Below are 19,381 nucleotides of genomic sequence, written 5' to 3'. Positions count from 1 at the left end.
TAGATCAAACACCTCACTGGGCAGTGCTAAGGTTGAAATGAGTGATGGGTGCTGAGTGCTTAGGTTGGCACCTGACAGTGAGTACTCGATACAAACTTTTATCCACAAGAGCTTGGTCCCTTGTGTTGGGAAACTGCCCCTGTCTGCGGAGGGGGGGGATGTGCCCATCTCCTCTGGGAACACAGCAGTCAGGGTCCTGATTTATTTTGGTGTTGAATAAAGGAGGCCGCTCAGTAGGGGGTGGGGGGGCTGTGAGCACAGGCTCCCTCCCTGGTCCTGACGGCTAGATGCTAGCCATTAAAGACACCAGCACACTCATGGCTTCTGTATTCCACCAGTCGGAGTCCTGGCTATGGTGTCAGCCAATCAAAGCAGCACAAAGATAGGTCAGGCAGACCCCAGAGGAACCCTGGGAGCCAGAGGCAAGTTGAACTGCTACTGAACATCGACCCTGAGGAGGTCCCTTCTGGGCTTCCAGCCTTGTTTTTCCTACCCACAAACAGAGGCAGCGTCGTTGCCTCCCCCCCCCCCCACTGCCATCCACAAACAGAGTCAGTGTCGTCGCCCCCACCCCCACCCACGCCCCCACCACACACCGTGATATGGCAACTTTTCACTCTCCCCCAGTTCCTGGCCCAGGAAGAGCCCCATCCATCCATCAGTCCAGATTCAGGAATGCGCTTCCCTCCTTCTCTATCCAGGCTGCTGGGAAATCCAGACTCAGGAGTCTTTTTCCACAGCGAGCAGCAGAGGAAGCAGAAGCCAAGTTCATTTGTCTAAAGATAGGGTGGTGCCCTGGCCAAAGGCAACACAGCAGAGAGTTGGGCTGTGGCTTTTAGGAAGCACGCCCTCATCCATTGGGGGAAGGCTATGAGTGATCTTTGGAAAGCTCGGGAGAGCCGGTAGGGTAGGGCCAGGCTCTTCCCTTGGCTGCAAGAATCTCACCGAGGAACATGGCTCCGAGGCCAGGGAGTTCTGGGCGGGGGCTGGGAAGCCCCTGGCTGGGGACTGGCTGGCAATAAGCCTGAGGTGGACAGAAAAGCTGGTTGGAGTAAGCTAGTGTCCTGTTGCTAGAGGGGACTAGGTTAGCGGGGCCAGAGTGAGCGCCCATTTGGCATCTAGCCTTGCGAAGTTCATCATCATGTGTTTCGGCAGCTGCCAGGTGTTCGCCAGGCTCCCCGCTGCTCAGCTGCCATCACCACCTTTCTTTGCCTCACATTCTCCAGCTGACCTAGACTCAGCAGCTCTCTTTCCTTCCCACCATGTCTAGGAGCACTGAGCCCCCGCGGAGTGGTCAGGGCAAGAAAGGTTCAGGGGGACCCCCTGAAAGTAGACCTGCAGCTCCCAAAGGAGATGGACAGTAGCCCTAGAGGGAGGGCTTTTGGAGAAGTGTCAGGCTGGCCACACTGGGGAAAGAGTCTGAGGGGATTTTGGGGAGCTCCTGGGTGAGGCAAGACAAGCTGAGGAGAAGAGCGGATCAGAGGGTACTGGCCTGTGAGTTTCTCCTCTTTTTCTTCCTGGTTTTTTTTGTTTTGTTTTGTTTTGTTTTTTTTTTTTTAAGATAGTCTAGCTACAAAGCCTAAGCTGACCTTCTCTCAGTCATCCTCCTGTCTCTACTCCGGCTCAGTGTAAGAATCCTACTGTATACCATGGAACCCATTTCTAGCCTTGGCCTTGTCTCTCAATTTAGTATCTCTGGGCACAACACTAAGTCTGATAAGAACACACACATACACACACACACAGAGAGAGAGAGAGAGAGAGAGAGAGAGAGAGAGAGAGAGAGAGAGAGAGAGAGAGAGAGAGAGAGAGATCACGTACCTCGGGACCAGGAGGTCCAGGAAACCCGAGTGAGCCTTTGTCTCCAGCTTTACCCTATGGAAGACATAGGATCATTACACAGGCCTAATGAGCACCGTCCCTTCCACCAATATCCTGTCCTCAACGGGAGGTAGTTGGAAAGTTCTGGAACTACATGAGTGAAATCTGCCTGGTTGACTAAAAAGAAGCAGTTACTGCAATGTTCTCTGCTATGTGTACCAGCCAGGAGACCCAGGTAAGCCATTTCAGCCTTCAGGATCTAAACTTTCACATCACAATATGGAAGCAGACATCACTGCCCACCCTCTGCCCCTTGAGTGTGGGCAGCATGAATTCAAAGAAAGTGACAAAAAAAAAAGTTGAGGCACATTCTAATACTCAGTGCCATGACATCAGTAGTATCCGTGGGCATGCAGAATCTGGTTCCAATTAGAATCCATTGGTGTGCAGGGCCTGGGGCCTATCTAGTACCCAACATGACTCCTGCCCCCCAACCCCCCGCCAAGTTTCAGAAATTCTATCCAGGAAATTGGCCAGTGGCCATGTGTGTCTCAGGCTGCTTAGTAAGACAAAGGGAAGTTTTGGATGTGGGTGCAATCCCAGCCATGGTCCATAAGAATATGGAGGGTATTGGCCTCAATATCCCAAAGCTGCAGGGTTGAGGAAGAACTTACCAGAGGCCCTGGCTTCCCCCGGGCACCAGGGAACCCGGGCAATCCCTGACTCCCCTGTGGGGGAAAAAAAGCAAATGACGTTATCAGAGAATAGCCATGCCAAGAGCAACAGGAGAATCCCTGTGCCAGCCGGGGTCTAGAAAGCAGATCTTCAGAAAGGATGAAGGCCTCCCTCCCTTCCCTGCCTTGGGCTTGGGCTGAGCTCACACTTGTCTGCGCCCCAAGGCCTGGGACTCAGGGTTGAGAGCTGCCCTGGCCTACCCCATACTAGTTCCACAGTGCCCTTCAGGCCACATGAGACCAGAGCCTAAGGGAAGAGCTGCCAGGCCTGTATGTTATAACACAAACATGGACACTGGGTCACGACAGGCCAGCTGGGAGGAAGGGAAGGGGGGCTGGTCAACATTTGGGCCTGGTGGGCTGGCCAGGAGAGGGCCAGATGTGGCCACATGGTGGAACCCAAGCAGAGGAGCCATTCTCATCAGGCCACAGCAGACCTCTAGAGATCAAGGGCACCGTAGTTCATCCGTTGTTCCTTCTGTCAGCACAACTAGTCCCTTCCTCCTTCCTTTCCTCCCTCTGGCCAACTTGTCCTGAATTTTCACTGTTGAGTACAGGACTGGAGCAAAGCTATCAGGGTAGTCTAGGGCCCTGTTCCTCATGGAATTCAATTTGCAGGAGGCTAAGGCCAGGTCCCCAAACTAAGGTGACAAAGAGTACTGTGAGTGAGAGACACACATCTGCCTGCACATCAGAGGCCACTTTCTGACGAAAGTAAAAAGACAATGGCATGTGGGCAGGGTGGTGAGGAGGCCAGGGCCTCCGAAGGAGAAGTGATGTGTGGGCTGGAGAGATGGCTCAGAGGTTAAGAGCACCACCTACTCTTTCAGAGGTCCTCAGTTCAATTCCCAGCAACCACATGGTGGCTCACAACCATCTATAATGAGATTTGGTGCCCTTTTCCGCCCTCTAGATATAAAGCAGTCATATACATTAAATAAATAAATAAATAAATAAATAAATAAACTAGAAGTGGTGCATTCAGAGAGCCTAAGGGTCCCAGGAGAGTTTAGTGAGCCCAGAACACAGCCAAGGGGTGGCGGGCAGGAGAGTGCAGGAGGGACCCAGAGACTAGGATTCGGTGGCACTGGGCGGAGCACAAGGACTTGTCCCTAAGAACACCTGGGAACCATTGACAGTGGCTGAACAGAACAAAGACATGCCCTCAAAAGGACAATTTTGGGGCAGTAAGGAAAGACAGACTGAGCTAGGTGGCAGGGCCTGGACAGGAGTTCAGAGGCCATTCTGCAGTCCAAGGGGCAGTCAGGAGTAGGTGGCTGAGAAATGCCGCCTGACAACGGGTCCTGAACCGGAAGAATGAGGAAGAAGATGGAGCTGGAGGCATCAGATAAAGCTTACCTTGTCTCCTTGGAAACCGGGATCTCCTGACACACCTGGCACCCCTTGCTCGCCCTGAGTACACACCAGCAAAGAGATTATAAGGAAGGGCGGGCGTGCAACCTGCAGGCTTTCCCCAAACAGCAGACCCTGTGTAGCCTTGTGGAGGCTGTTCATGTGGCCAGCAGCAAGCAGCCTTGGCTCTAAGGGGATCAAGGGCCCATCCCCTAAGTGAGGCAAGGAGCCCCAGGGTGAGGGGATCCCTCCTATTCCACAGCTGCACAGAGCACTGTCAAGGCCACCTGTCCCTTTCACAGAGAGCACTGGGTTGCTTGTAGGACAATTTCTTCCTCCTTCAGCCTCTTCAGCACCCAAGGGTGAAGGCTACAGGGACAGCAGGCCAGCCACTGTGCCTGCTGAGAGCTCTCATGCCTTCCTGCCCGCCTTCTGTACCAGCAGCTGGCTTCTAATTAACTGCTCTTAATCAGCTATGGTGGAGGCGCCAGATAGCTGGCTTCTTAAGACTGCGTGTAATGGGAATCAAATGTGCGCTTTCTGAGCTCTGGGTGGGTCCCTTCTAAGAGGGACTGAGAATGGGGAAGACCTTCTCTGTGCCTTCCTGATCTGGTTCTGGTAAATGGGCTGTGCCCAGGCCAGATGGGAAGGCACCACCCCTTAGGGCTGGAACCATCTGGAAGGCCTTCCCAGTAGCCTACTAGCTCTGGTCACTGAGACCTTATGAAGCCCCACCAGTGGGAAGAAGTAGTAATCTCAGAAAACCAAGGTGCTGGGTAGCAAAGGCTGTGACATGGCACACAACTATACCATCAAAACAAAACAAAATCGGAATTTTAAAAATTTAATTGCTTTTTCTTTTTTTCTATTTGAAAAGTCTTGTACAAGGTCATAGAGTTTCGGAAGGTATTCTCTCTGTGTCACGTGCAAAGAAGGGCTGAAAATATTAAAATATGAGAAAAGGGAAGCTTAAAAGTCACCTAGGAAACCAGGCTGGAGAGGCAGGCTGAGTGGGAGCCACTCCAGGCTGTGGCTTGCCTGGCTTAGGGCCAGGTGGGGTCATGGAAGGTCAGAATGAGCAGGAGAGACGAGGGATGGATGATGGCTCCGTGGTCCTGGGAGGGCTAGAGGCAGCATTTATACAGCCACCAGAGCACAAGCTGGAGTCGCTGGCCCAGCCAGGGGGCTGGACAGCTTCCTCAAATGACTTCCTCCTCCCTCAGTTTGTTTCCGAGCTAAACATTGTAAGTGCCTCTGGTGGCCTCATGGGCTGCTGTGACAAGGACGAGATGGCACCAGGTCCATTCCCACATTTTCCCAGCCCAGCAAACTGGCAGCCAGCCCTGCACAACAGCTTGTCCAAAGCCCTCGGCCACAACTTCATCTAGCCCGTTTGCTTGCTCCTTGGCCAAGGATTTCAGTTATTCCACAGAGCTGATGTCTCCAGCCTCAGAGCAGATAGGTGTCAGGACACCCTCATCACCCATGCAAGCCCTTCATTTCCAGAGAGGGCTAGAAGGAAGGCCAGTACCAGTCAGTACCTGGGAGAGCCACAACAGAGGCTTACACACAATGGGAGAAAACAGAGAGATAGCAACAGGTAGAGAAGGAGCTGAAGTTAGCACCCCATCTTCTAGGCAGCCCGAGGGGAGCTGAATAAAACCATCTGGCTCTACCATTCTGGGGGAGGGGGGACTGAAAAATTCCATTCCCTAAGAGCCCAGGGACTTGGATTAGCTCTGTCCATAGGGCACAGACTTTGATTTGATCTATATTTGTTCTTCTTTGGGACTCTGTTTGCACTGTAGTCACTTGTAGGTTCTAGAGCAAGTGACTTCCCAGAACCTTGTCCACTCAGATCTTATGACTTCCATTCTGTTCAGTGGTGGATCTGTCTGGGGACCCAGGTCTTGAGTCTTGAGGGGACTCAAGAGGACACAAAGACCCAGCCACCTGAGGCAGCTGCAGGAGCCTGGGTGGGGAGGGGCTGAGCAGTGAGTCCATAGGGCGCTGCCCCTAAACGTGCCACCCTCTTTGGCATTCCAGGTTCATATAGAGACTTGTGGGAAACAAGAGATGTCTGTAAAGCATAGAGCACTCCTATATCTTCTAGTTATCTGCCATTCTGATGCTGTGTGATCAAGGCTAGGTCCTACCCATCTCTGGCCCTTGGGACTCGCCTCTCCGTTGCAACAAGGTTTGGCGCAGGGCCGAGACAACCAAAGTTCGGTGGCAGGACTGTCCAGCACAGGCCTAGGAATGGCCTTCCCAGCGGCAGTGGAGAAACAGGCGGTATGAGGAGGCTGGCCCGGGTTCCCATAGTGCTTCAGCCTGGGTGCTGTCCAGGGCTAGGACCCTCAGAGCCACACAGGGATCGGATCCTGATAGTTATGTGGGGTGGTCCTGTGATTCTCCACCCTCCATGCACTGAGGCTGTGACCCCCACCTGCCTTGCTGCGTGCTCTGCATTTGAGATTCCGAGATCGGCCTTGACTTACCCTAGACCGTTTACTCCAGAGGCCCTCCTCTCCTATCTGTCTCAATCATCAATTCCCCCACCCCCCGCTACCCCCTACAGCTGTCCACTTGAGTTCCACACACCAGGAAACCAGTGGTAGGTACAGAGGACTGAGGAGGGAAGACACAGTTCGAGGCAGAGGAGCCAAGCAGCAAGGTAAGGGGTGGGGAGCAAGGGGCGGGGGGGGGGGCGCAGGGAGGGACTCGGATAACCCACGGGCATTAAGGGACAGTTCCGATCACCTTATCACCTTTCAGTCCGGGCTCCCCCACGCCGCCCATCAGTCCCTGCAAGACAGGTCAAGGCCACAGAAGTCAGGAACTGATGTGTTTCAAGACCCCACTGCAGGGCTCTATTCTTATGAGCAAAGGGGGCAGTGATGGCCACTTTACAGGGCAAAGGGTTGTGTGAGGAGCTGAGAGAAGCTGCAATGACCCTCGTCCCTGAATCAGTCTCAGGGACTGGTGGTGAGAGCAAGGGCTGTCCTTGGCAAGTCTCTCCCACTTGTGGGGACCAAGCTTACCACTTGCCACGAGAGTTTCTGCATCCCAAGCCATGAGTCCTACATCCCAGAACCACACTGGCCTCCCTCTCAGCTTGTGGATTCAGTGTCCAATAAAGATGTTTGGCCTAAATGACACACAGATGCCGGCCAGCTCTTGGGCCAAAGAACTGAGCTCCCGGCCAGCCTCTCCCATCTTCCCTCCTAGTAACTTTCTTCTGGGGTGCCCAGTTGGGGTGGGGTCTGAACTTAGGGAGCCCTCATTTAACTTACCTTCATGCCTTTGGGTCCTGGGTAGCCAATTGGACCCAATGCTCCCATGTCACCCTGGGGAGAGACAGAGAGGAAAACATCATGAGAGGTGGCCCTGGACACAGACCTAGGAGGGAGGATTCCCAAGATCCCACTCCACACCCTTGGGCTGAGCTTGGAATTAGAGATGTTCTGCATTGCTCTATTCCACTGGAGCCAGAGCCAGCTACAATCCCTGACCTTGGCTGTGTCTCAGCAGCTACCCCACCCCTCCCAGAATTTCTCCTGAGAGATCAAGACCTCTGTCCACTACATAAAGGATTCTCAACTACTTCGGACTTTAGTCTCCTCGGCAAAATGGGGACAAGGAGTCTTTGCTCTGGGGCTGCTATAAGTTAACTGCAGGTTGATTCTTTGGGATGAAAGATGAGGAACACTTCCTGCTCCCCAGGGCAGCTGACTAGCTCCTTGCAGGGCAGCAGTGACAGGAGGCATTCTGGGGGCTCTCTTTGTCTATGTTACCCAAGATGCTAAGATAGGCTTTTGGGCTACAGGTTGCAGATCCAGCTTTGGCTTGGGAACAACAGGACTCCTGGGCCTAGGAGGTCTAGTGACCCCAAGGGTGTTCTCCACAGGTGCTCTTGGTGGCTGAGGGACATTTCATAAGCCAGTCAGCTTGTCCCTCTGCCGTTTACCTAGCATGGGACAGGGAGAGCAGCAATACCTTGTGTCCCTAGCACTGTTCCAAGCAGTAGCAGAGTTAGCAGGTGAGAGGATGTGGTGATATCTGGGGCAGTGTGGGTTCTCACAGTGTAAAAAAGGTTGCCCTGCTTTCATTGCAAATCCTGCGTTTAGTACCCATCAAGGAACTGGTCCATCAAGAATGACCACCTCAGTCTAACAATGATGGTCAAGACCCAATAAGACCACTGCAGGGCACTGAGTGAGAGTCTTCCAATCTCCCCTACTCAGAGGCCACTATCTGTCTCACCACCAGCCTGAGGCCAGGTCCCTGGCTGGAGGACCCTCCCTCCATGGCACATGCCAGTATCCAGCATGATGATGGTGCCACGTCATAAGATGTGCACCTTAGACGTGCTTAATGAATGACCTACAAAGACCCTCAATCTTGCTTAAAAACCCACCGGGGAGCTAGCCTTGAAGAAAATCGATCCTCTTGGGGCCTCCAATAAGGGACAGGAAAATAACCTGGAGGCTCTGATCTTGTAGAAGAGCAGCACAGCCTAGCTAGCCTGTACCCCGCACCCCCCCCCCACACACTGTCTCTGTCCAGCACAGAGGTAGCAATGAAGAGTGGGGTAAGAGCTTGTGGGACATAGACAGGCTGAGCCCTGGCTTATGGGCTGTGTAACCTCAGGTAGGTGTCTTGCTCACTCGGAGCCTGTTTTCTTCCCTAATAAGGTACTAAAGAGCTCCCTCTCCAGGGCTGTTGTGTCCATTCAATTCTGATCAGGGTCAAGCATACAAGGCCTGGTTAACACCATAACCAGGTTCCTAACTGGGTCTCTACACAGAGGATAGCCCCTAATCCTTCGATGACAGCAGAGTTTCACATTGTGGGTTTAGGGCCCGACCACAAGATCTTTTGTTCCCATTCGACACAGAAGCCAAGAGTGTTGTGTCTTTCCAAAGAGAAGACTCAAAAGCGATTTTTGTAGAGTAGGTTCTGAAGTGAGCAGTCTCCCTGCATGCCAGCCATGAGCTTTGGGGACACTGAGAGAGCTACTTTTAGTCCTCTCACCTTGGGGCTGGCAGGAAGACATTGGTGGCATGAGGGAACTGGGGACATTCAGATATGGGTTATAAGCAGGACACCCCCACTCCTTAGAGGGTGAGCCAGGGCAGGGCATGGCTTCCGGGGCTCCAGCACTGCAGGCATCCCACATGCACAGAGCACACAAGTACTTAGAGAGAGGTAGCTTAGTCTTCTTTCCACCCCACCCTACCCCACCCCCTCCTGCCTGGGCACATGGAAATCTGGGACAGAGACAGGTACGAGCTGCAAAAGAACTCCTTCAGCTGACTCCACAGAGGGTCGAAGTATATCTTGGTTTCTACAGCAAAATGACCATCAAGGCACGGACATCCTCCCCTTCGGCTCAGCACCATACATTCTAGAAAGCCACAGGTGACTCGGTCCCACTTTCTCCTGGGCACCTCAGGGCAGAGTCCTTTTCTTTTCCACTCCCCTGGGGGAAGTTCCTTGGGCTCAGAAGTTTCCACTCACAGAGCCCCAGGACAAGAGAGGGCACACACTCTGGGCTTAATGGTGGCTTGGTGGGCTCAGGTCCAGCTCAGTGACGCCCCCCTCCCCCCCCCCCCCCGCCCACCTAAAGGTGATAGAGTGAAGCAATTTTATTCTGGCAAAGAAGGGAATCTGAAAGTAAGTAAAGAGAGGCTGGCAGTGGCCAAAGAAAGACAAGGGGCTGGGAGGCTGGAGGAAAGAGATGCTCTTTGGAAACCTAGTAGGGTGGGCCTGAGAGCTGCAGGCATGCCCAGAGCTTGGCCCAGAAGGAGGCAGGAAAGGGCCCTGGAATGGAATCTGGGGGTTAAGGCCTCGAATCAAGCCCCTACCCTCTCCTGCTTTGTGTGTGACCTTAACCTGGGCTCTGTTTTCCCACCTTCCAAAGAGACACTGTGAGCAGCAGCAGCACCAGGCCAGAACAGAAAGAGAGTGACATTTCAATGCCAGGTAAATAGAATAATGTCCTAGCACAGACATGTCCTAAATGTCACATCACATCCAAATCCACCTGGGTGACTGGCATTTTGTCTGAGTTGTCCCGAGGCTGGAAGGAACCTGCCAAGTATTGGGAGGAGCAGGGACAGAGGCAGCATCGCCTGGGTCCGTAGAATCTGTTCATTCATCCAAACAGAACAATGTCAAATGGGAACAGGTGCCAAAGATGACTGTCAGGATGTGTGTACATCCCCTTGGAAAAGTTTGGGACCAGTAGTGTTCACATTGAAGGAGTTTGAAAAGATCAGGTAATGGACATTTGATCCCAGGAACTGCCTCTCCCAGGGACAGTGAGGGTACCTGGGACCAATACTGGAAAATGAGGGCTCTGCTTGGATGGATCAGGGAAGAAGGAAGTCTTTAACACCCAAGATGTTCACATTGCCACTTGATGACCCTACGCCAGAGGTGATCCCTTTAGGGCTTAGAAGAAAAAAAAAAAGATACTAAGACTTCCAGATGTTTCTCAGACTCTCCTGGCACATACTGCCAGAGAAAGTACTCAGCAAAATTCTGTTGAATGAACATAAGAGATGAGTGTCTGAGTTAATGCTCTCCCATCCCCAGCCAAGGCAGACATCACTGTCAACTGCAGCATCTTCAGCCAAGGAGGGTATTACTAGCTATCTCTAGCATCTCCAGCCAAAGGCAGACATCACTAGTCAACCGTAACACCCTCTCCCACTAAGTGCCAATGTGCAGTGCTACTAGACATGTAACAGAAAAAATAGAAATAGCCATTATGATGATTAGTACTTCTTGAAGCCTTTCTATGTTCCAAACACTGCTGAGGTGTTAAGCTACTTCAATTACCACATCAATCCCACAAAGCAAGTATTACCGTAATGTCCATTGTATAGGTGAAGAAAATGAAGGACAGGATGGCAAAAAATGTATCCAGGACTGGGATTATATGAATCACTGAAGTAGGACTTGGACCCAGGAGGTTGGGCTCTAGGGCCTAGACTAGATGGAGAGCATCTGTGGTCCCAGAATAAATGAGGACAATGAACCCATGTGACAGAGGGCTCCTGAGCTTCATAGAGGCGAGGCTTTAACTGAGCTTGACCTGATCCACACCCTCCCACCTGGATGAGCAAGAGAGATGCTTCTGGGGTACCCTGGGCCCTCTTCCAAGGATGCACTGTCCTGGCGAGTGGGGTGCTTCCCACTCATCCGAACACCATCTGTAGCCTCCATCTGAAGAGAATGTCTCAGCACAGTCGCTGGAAGAGCCAAACGAGCCCTCCTATCTGGGGATCCACTTTACACCTCCAACCACACCCCAGATTTCTTAGGGTCAGAGCCCAAGAGTACATCCTAGGGGGTATGTCTGGGGTCACCTGCAGGCTCTGGACTTTCACTAGCCCTTGGAGCTGAGTCCAAGGTCAATATTAGCTCTGGAGGTCCGGCCACTGGTGAGTCAGGCCCTTACGCTGACTGACTGACAGAGCCACCTGCCAAAGCCTTTCCACTCCGGAACAATAAAGCCCTCCTGTCCCCTCCAACTCCCCAGCCTCTTAGGCCTGGGCATCTCGTCAGGTAATGGTGGTGATGATAACGAAACAGTTCACTGACTCGGCCCTCACTGTACCCACAAGAGGACTCTGCTCCATCTCCACGTCACAGATAAGAACTCTAAAGCATAGAGAGGCTAAGTGACATGGCTCAGGTCACATGGCAAGGATGTGACAGAACTGAGACCTGAACTAGGTACTCCTGCTCCAAAGCCACTGCTTTAAGGAAAAGAGTGAAGAAGGCTGCCTGCCCATCATGATCTAGAGTCTTGCTTCCTGCTAACCACAGTCTGCCTCTGGGCCTGAGCCCTTTCCCAGTTGAATTGCCGGATATCACACTGACCTACCTGCCTGTAAAGCCATGGACAGGCAGTGAGCCTAAGAATGGTTGGCCTCATCCTCATCCAGTCAACAGTGAAGCAGGCCCCAAGAAGGAAGCTACCTGCAGCCACAGCAGGGCTTTGGCTTTGCTCCTTCCTCTATTGCCTTGCTCCCTCTCCTCCTTACCCCTCTGGGGACTTGATGGCAGACCCCTCCTTCTGACTTCCCCTGTAGGTCCCCTTGGCTGCTCCTCACACCCTGGGCTACCCCACCTCTGCCCAACTTGGGCCTAGGCATATGTGTACTTACAATGAGGCCGAGGACTCCTGGTGGCCCTGGAAGGCCAATTTCTCCCTGGAAATACAGAAACCAAGGTAGTTACTGCTCTGTCTTCTTCCATACCATAACCCCTCCCCCCACCCTCCCACACACAGTTGCTGGGTGGGACCACTGGGAGCAGACTTCCCCCTCCCTCTTCCTACCACAGTCCCTAGGTGCTCTTCTATGCTTGCGCTGGGCTTTGAAGAATATTCCCTCTCTATCATCTACCCTATGTGGAACTTCCAAGCCGAGCACCTTCCAGACTCCAGGCATGAAGGATACACACACACAGGTGGGACTGGACCCAACCATAAGCAGCCGGAGGTGTTTTTCTCTCTTGGCACGAACACTGGGATTTCAGTGGTGAATGGGTCACTCAAGATGAGAGGCAAGCAATGAGGAAAGTGCTCAGAGGTCCTATTAACATTCAGGCTCTCCAGGTTCCCCCATTTCTGGGGCTCCCAAGATGCCAGATGGAGCTCTTGCCTGGAACCAGAGGATGGGGCAGACCCTCCAACTCCAGTCCTCCCAAGCTTTATAAATTGACCACACTGGGTTGGGGCTGGGGCGGGGAGACAACCATCAGGGGAAGAGCCTGGCTCAAGTTCAAAACAGACAGTCACGGAAAAAAAAAAAAAAACAACTTGTGGCTCCATCAACTGATGAACAGAAATCCCAGCCTCCCCTCAGGGCTGTCTTTGTAGATACAACTGTGGAGCAGCCCCGAAGGGAAATGACTTGCCCACGGTCCCTCCTGATGTGAGGGCCAGGAAATCGTTCTATTCCTCCAGACCCTAGGAAGAAAGACGTCTCTTCCAAACCAAGAAAACTTCCAGAAGGGCCACATTCTTCTGTGGTGTGACATCAGCCTATTAAGAGCTGAGTCTGTGGGAAGGTCCTCTTTCCCCTGCAAACCTTTGAAACGCATCTTGTTCCACCTGAAGACTCCACATCTTTCCTTGTCCCCGCTCTTCTGTCATCCCCGTGGGCCATTCCTACTGTCCCCCTCGATTATCTGCTCCACCCAACTCTCGCTAGCCAAGTGCAAGTGCAATGGACTAATGAGACCGGGGACCACCTTACGAGTGCTTAGCACCAATGACAGCTGCCCAATGAACACCCACAGTAGCTAAGACCTTCCATTCCCTAAAGCATGCATTTGCACCTGGAAACAGGGATGCAGAGAGGTGAACTGATTTCCCAAGGCTCACACACTCCATGTTCCTGGCTCTTAGGACACAGTTTTGTCCCCAGGCTATCTGACGAGGTCAGACTCAGTAGCATTTATGGACTTGAAGTGGACCAACACATAATACAGTGCTGATGGAGGACCAGTGTCACACACAGATGGCCATGGCTGCTCGGGTGGAGAGCCCCAGGGAAAGAGAAGGACCAGAGCAGGTGTTCCTGAGAACACTGGCCACAGCACGCACCCCAGGCTGAGAGTAACGTCCTCTTCCACCCAGGGCCTGCAGCTGGGACAAGAAGGGAGAAGCAAATAGATTCACCAGGGGAGGCCAACCCATCTCCTCACAGGCAGGATGGACCTCTGGGTGTTTACAAACTGTAAAACTGAAGATGCCTGTGGACTCGCCTCTGCTTCCAACAAAGCTTGTGGCAGCTGCCTTTACCAAGGCAAGTTACCTATAAATGGTTCTGGTGCCTCCTATGGGTGGCAGCTGGTGTCCCTCCATCAGATAGAAGCCCCGCAGACTGAGCATAACCTGCAGTTCAGTAGGTGGCGACTCTCCCAGGAGGCCACTGAGTACCCACAAAAGAAAAAGGTCCAGAGAAGTCTTTTTTCCCAAGAGCACCAAGCAAGTAGGTCACAGGGTGGAAGACAACCCAGGTCTGTCTGACCCCCAAAGTCAGGCTCCTCCAGTCCACAGCACTCTGGCTTGTTGGCAAGCACTGGGGGTACTTACAGGGTTCCCATCAAGTCCAGGGGGGCCTCTTTCCCCATAGTCTCCAGGAAATCCCTGAGAGAAGGAAAGAGAAGAAATGCAGAGGTTAGTACTCAAGGCTGCAGTTTGGCTCTGAGCCACACCCACAGGAGACTCAAGAACAATGCCTGAGCAGGCTTACTCCTTGGATCTAGGGTTCTGAAGTCTCCCCTGCTATCCACAAACACCAGCACACATGGAACCAAGGGACAGGCCACAGTCAATCTGAGAGATGGGTCAGGTACCATCCCCAGATCTGAGACTTGGTCCCAGTAGAGTGGAAATGAGACAGCCTGAGGCAGGAAGCTAAGCCCAGACCTGGACCATTGCAGACTGGCTGAAGTTTGTAGTGCACCTTTCTTGCCTATCAGGCCTCAGTTTCCCCACCTGTCAAAGGAAGGGTCTGTGGCTGTACCATGCACTCAGAAGTCCGACTGTGGAATTACCATTCCCAAGTCACAAACTAAGACTGTGACTGTGCAAGTGGCAAAGCCATACAAAGTCACACTGCTAAGGAGGATCAGCACTATAGTCACAGAGAGGCTGGACCACCAGCCTGGCCAGGTCTGGCCTTTTAGCCTCTCTGTGACCTGACTAAGAAGCCACACACCCCTTAGGGAGCCAGGCAGCTGGAAAAACATCAGCTGTGGGGAGGCCTGGGGGTGGGGCTGGGGGTGGCTATGGGGAATCCATTCCTACTTCAAAGGAAAGGAAGGATAAAGGAAGGATGCAACTAGAGCCTGTAACCCCTTCCCCTCTTCCAGTCCCAACTGTGGCTTCCCCAAGATGAACGACAAGCAAATCTCACAGTTGCCCGACAGAAAGAATGAAAACAAAGGCGGCCAGACTGTGAGGACTCCCCAGGAGGAGCCTCATGCCTTAGCTTGCTAGAATGTCTGGGATATCCAGTGAGAACAAACAAACAAAAAGACAGAAAGAAGGAAGAAATGAAGGAGAGAGAGAGAGAGAGAGAGAGAGAGAGAGAGAGAGAGAGAGAGCTAGATACAGTAAAAACCCTAGAGGGTGGTCACATAGTCTGAACCACCGAGCTGAGCAGAGACCCTGACTCTGCATCACACGAGCACACAGGTCCTCTTCACAAACTGGCACGGCAGAGGGTGACATTCACTCCCTAGGAAGTATGAGTTTATTTAGGCCCCAGGAAACGCAGACATTTGATGGGTCTGGGAGCAGGTTGTTTTTGCACGCAAGGATGCCTGTGTCTGACACTCACCCGGAAGAAACTGTGACTGATCCTATTTAACTGATGGGGAAAGCTGAAGAGCAGGCAGGAAGTCACCTGACCCAGGCCATAAAATCAATCTGTGGCTCAGCTGAGAGCCGGGTTCTGCTTCTGCCTTGTTCTACTCTTGAGTTTCATATGGGCCTAGTTTGTCCTGAGAACTGAGGGTTTCCGCCTGATACATGGGGTAACTAGGTACTTCCGTGCACGGTCCCATCTCTGTGGAATGCATCCGACCTACACAAGCTTCCTCTTCCAAGTCCTTGGAGTCTCCACTAGCTGATACTGATACTAGCCTTTCTCCAATCCAGACCGTCTGTCATAATGCTGACTAGTGTCAACATCATGGTGCTAATGGATGGCTGATGGGGCTGGAGCCATCTGTCAGGTGGGCTGTGATGTGGCTGACTTTCCCTCTGTGGTGGTTGTGGGGAGTCGGGCAGGGTATGTAGGTAGTCCCTCAGGCAGGGAAGGCAATCTGTAGCAGTGCCCCCTAGCTGGCTCCATGTGATCCCAATGACAAGGCCTGGGGATTGCCTGTTTTATTCAGGGTCTAGAGGTGACCACACCACCCCAACCCCCCGCCCCCACGGCTTCTCCAGGCAGCTGCATGAAGGGTAGGCCTTCACTGCATGTGCTGTGCTGATTGAAGACTGATCGCAAAAGAAATATTAGCCTGGCCTGACCTGTATATGAGGCTGAAAGAGGTTCCAAGCCTAGGCAACCTGGGGATGTATTGGTCCATCCTGCATACAAGGCCTAAGGTTTCTAGGTAGGAGCACCAGATGGGCTCTGCACACAGGCAGCTTTCCCCTCAGACCCAGTAGGCAGGTCAATAGCCCCGAGCAAACCTGGCTCTACCACCCAGAGGACTCAAAGAGCCTGAGTTATAGCTGCCTTATTTCAGAGACAACTAAGACCAGGGAGAATCTCAAAACATTGCCTTCTGAAGGTTAAGTTCAAAGCCCAGTGAGGCCCCGCTAAAGTTCAGCAGTAAACTGGGCTAGCCTGTGAACAACAGTAGGACACATGACAATAACAACCAACCCCAACAGGCTCATGAAAGGGACTCCATGCTGACCCTACTGTAGATATCAATAGATCTGTCCAAAGCCATATAACTATGGAATCGCATGGTGGGCATTTGAATCCAGGCAGTCTGGCCCCAAAGCTGTTCTCTTGGTGTTTATGCTGTGCCACCAAGCATAAACAGAAGAACTAAAAGAAGTTCAGCATCTCCATCCACACTCTGGACTAATGTATCCTAAATCGTCCTGCCTGACATACACGATGGCCTTGGGGCTCAGCTCTCCTCCATCTCCATCTTTGCTTCAGATAGATGAGCAGCCTCTAGGAGTCTAGGCTTTTTATTTTACGAAAGACTGTTAGGAAAGGCTGACGCTTTAAAGATGCTGGAACAAGTACAGGTGGCCTGAGATGGAGCAAGCCCACAGCCTGGATGAAGAGCAGTTTGCTGCCACTGCACTCCCTAGCACATGGCCACATCCAGCAGCTCCCCAGGGCCTCTAGTCTTTTCCCAGCTGGCCTTTACGGTACCTACTGGCTGGGCCGGATGTATGTGTGATGACTGCACATCAGCCTATGGCAGCAGGCACTTCCTCTGTTGCCCCAACCCCTGACTGCAGCAAGCAGCCTGGCCCATGGCCCAAGGAATGAACTTGGCTCACTGCCGGGCCTGCTACGTGGCTCCTCTGCTTCCCTAGGTCGGGCCCCTCTGGGACTGAATGCCTTGCCTCGTACTGTGAGCATAACCAGGCCTGGCAGAATTAAAAAAAAAAAAAAAGAAAAAGAAGACCGGGGCAAGGCTCCACCCTTGCTCTGGATGGCAAAAGTTCAGAGGGCCAGAGGTGTGGACAGTAGCATGCCAAGGGCCCAGAGGTCTAAAGGCATTTCAGCCAAGCCCCTGCCTCCAGAATATGTCCCTCTGCTACAGAGAGTAGACACAGGGCCAGAGGAGCCTACGCATACAACAGATGACCTCCTGAGCTCCCAGGCTCAGTCTCCTAGCCTGCACACCAGTCACCCCTTCCTTCCAACCCTAGGCGAGACTAAGCTAAGCATCACTAACTAGTCAATCTAGTCCTCAGCAAGCTGTGATTGCACCATTACACCACTAGTCTGGGGTCGTACAGGCTATGGGGCTATTCAGCAGCTTCCAGGAGGAGGCACAGAACTTAGAGAGGTATAATGTCTGGAAAGTCCCTGCACAGGTTTAGCCTGCATCCTTTCTGTACTTGAAATATGCTGATGGGGAAGGCCCCTGAGGTACCCAGCTCCCTTGCTTCATGATGCAGATCAAGTCCTCCTTTGTCCTGTGAAGGACAATAGCAAACCCACTGGAACAATGTCACCAAGGGGAAAGACATTTTTGACAGGCAGGCAGAACCCATGGCAATCTACAGATCACCAACAGCTCAGGCTCAACGCTAGATGACGGAGACCAGACCTCCAGCTCATCTGTGTGGACCTCAGTTTCCCCATGTGGGAATATATGTTCCCTCCTTCTTGATCAGATGTCAAGGAAAACCCCAGAGCAGCAATTACAGTCCTAAATCAGATAGCTGTGTGTCCTCAGGAAAGCGCTCAACGTCTCTGAGTCACACATCGAGAGACAGAGCTAATCCTGAGCCTTCTGGTCCAGTGTTGGGACTGCCTTCTTGACTCTATGCAGGCCCAGCCACAGCAGGCAGGTCCAGGCCATAAGTAGCACTGTGGGGGTAGGTGGCTTCACCAGGCATCCCCAGCACACTGATGACAGACACAGAGAGGGAACTAGACAAAAAGATTCACTGTAGCCTCTTTCTAGAATCAATGAGAGATTCCGGCTGGGACGTGGCTCAGCCATCTGCTGTACATAACCCTGAACCAGCTGGGCCAAAAGTCCTGCCAACTCTAGCCAACTGCCAACATTTTATATTTGGACCTTCTTCCAAAATTACACACTCCTTTTCTAGCACGAGAGGTGAGGCAGGGGTGAAAGTTGTAGATTCCCCTGGAGGAGAAAGGAATGGGTGGAAAGAAAAGGGTCCTTGTAGAAAGCACCCTGTGTTGTCAGGGGTCCTACGTTCAGATCCTGACATGGCTACCAAGTTGCTGTTGTGACCCTGGTCGAGTGGCTTGCATTCTCTAGTCACTGGCAGGCCTGGCCAAGATAACCGAGGTTCTCAGGCCAGAGAGCAACCTGCAGGGTGACAGCAGAGAGCTAAGTCACCAACAGGAAGAAAAATGTCTCCGTGACAGTCACAAGGCCTCGCCAGCAGAGGGATGTTGCACTTCTCACTCTACTTCTCAGAGCCTCAGTTTCCCTTTCTGGAATCAATGGCTTTCCTAACAGAGTCTAGGAAATCTACTTTTATAACATTGAAACCATATGGTGTTCCCAAGAGTCAGTGCCTGATGTCCCCAATTCAGTGGCTGCAATGCCTTGGACACTTGTCTTTCTCTCTATGCTCTATAGATGGCAGAACAAGAGGAAAACTAATCCCTTAAGGCAACAGAGAGGCATACACAGAGCCAGTGGATTTGGGGGTGGGGTGGGGTGGGGTCAACACTGAGCTATTTCTGGGAGTACTCTTGCTGTGGCCTACCACACTGCAATGTTGTCTAGCCATGTGCATGCATGAACAAAGATAGACAGAGTGAGAGACCTGACACCTTAAAAATAGTGTACTGTCCGGGTGTGCACTTAGGTCCCCTAGTGTCTGGCCACTAATACAAGCACCTGAACAGAAGCCCCAGAAGCAAAGCTGCACCCACAAACCCCTGAAGCACATAGGGATAGAGGGGCCACCCAGGCATCATCTCAGGCCAGCACTGCACCTGGGTACCCGATCCTACATGCAGAAGTGAGAGACAGAGCAGAAAGAAAGACAGTGCCAGGTCTCAGGGACCACCAGTGCGGTATGGCCAGCAGGAGGTGGGGTTACCCATAGAGTCTGCGTAATAGACACGGAAAATCTTTACCGGCCTACCCATCTCGCCCCTCTTGCCAGGAACACCAGGGAGGCCCTGTAGGGGAAAGAGGAGAAAGATAATCATCAAGTTTCAGGTGGGGGGGGGGCGGCACCACCCCAC

The 19,381-nt window shown here is 52.5% G+C and overlaps 1 protein-coding gene across 8 annotated transcripts in view; it reads right to left on the bottom strand.

The window, feature by feature from the left end:
* The window catches only part of COL27A1 (collagen type XXVII alpha 1 chain), a 159,423-nt gene that overhangs the window by 52,227 nt on the left and 87,815 nt on the right, over positions 1 to 19,381 (bottom strand). For all 8 annotated transcript variants that reach the window (XR_014783404.1, XM_084802626.1, XM_084802623.1 and 5 more), the window contains 8 exons: positions 19,271 to 19,315; positions 14,026 to 14,079; positions 12,089 to 12,133; positions 7,202 to 7,255; positions 6,669 to 6,713; positions 3,915 to 3,968; positions 2,496 to 2,549; positions 1,822 to 1,875 (listed from right to left, as the gene is read on the bottom strand). Coding sequence is in view for 7 of the 8 variants with exons in the window: in XM_084802626.1 (XP_084658752.1) it covers positions 1,822 to 1,875; positions 2,496 to 2,549; positions 3,915 to 3,968; positions 6,669 to 6,713; positions 7,202 to 7,255; positions 12,089 to 12,133; positions 14,026 to 14,079; positions 19,271 to 19,315 (405 nt within the window). In the remaining variant the exon portion in view is untranslated. The remainder of the gene's footprint in view (positions 1 to 1,821; positions 1,876 to 2,495; positions 2,550 to 3,914; positions 3,969 to 6,668; positions 6,714 to 7,201; positions 7,256 to 12,088; positions 12,134 to 14,025; positions 14,080 to 19,270; positions 19,316 to 19,381) is intronic.

This window comes from Acomys minous (genome assembly GCF_964271855.1).
Source record: "Acomys minous genome assembly, chromosome: 1".
Taxonomy (NCBI): domain Eukaryota; kingdom Metazoa; phylum Chordata; class Mammalia; order Rodentia; family Muridae; genus Acomys; species Acomys minous.
This window is presented reverse-complemented; position numbering and strand designations above follow the sequence as displayed.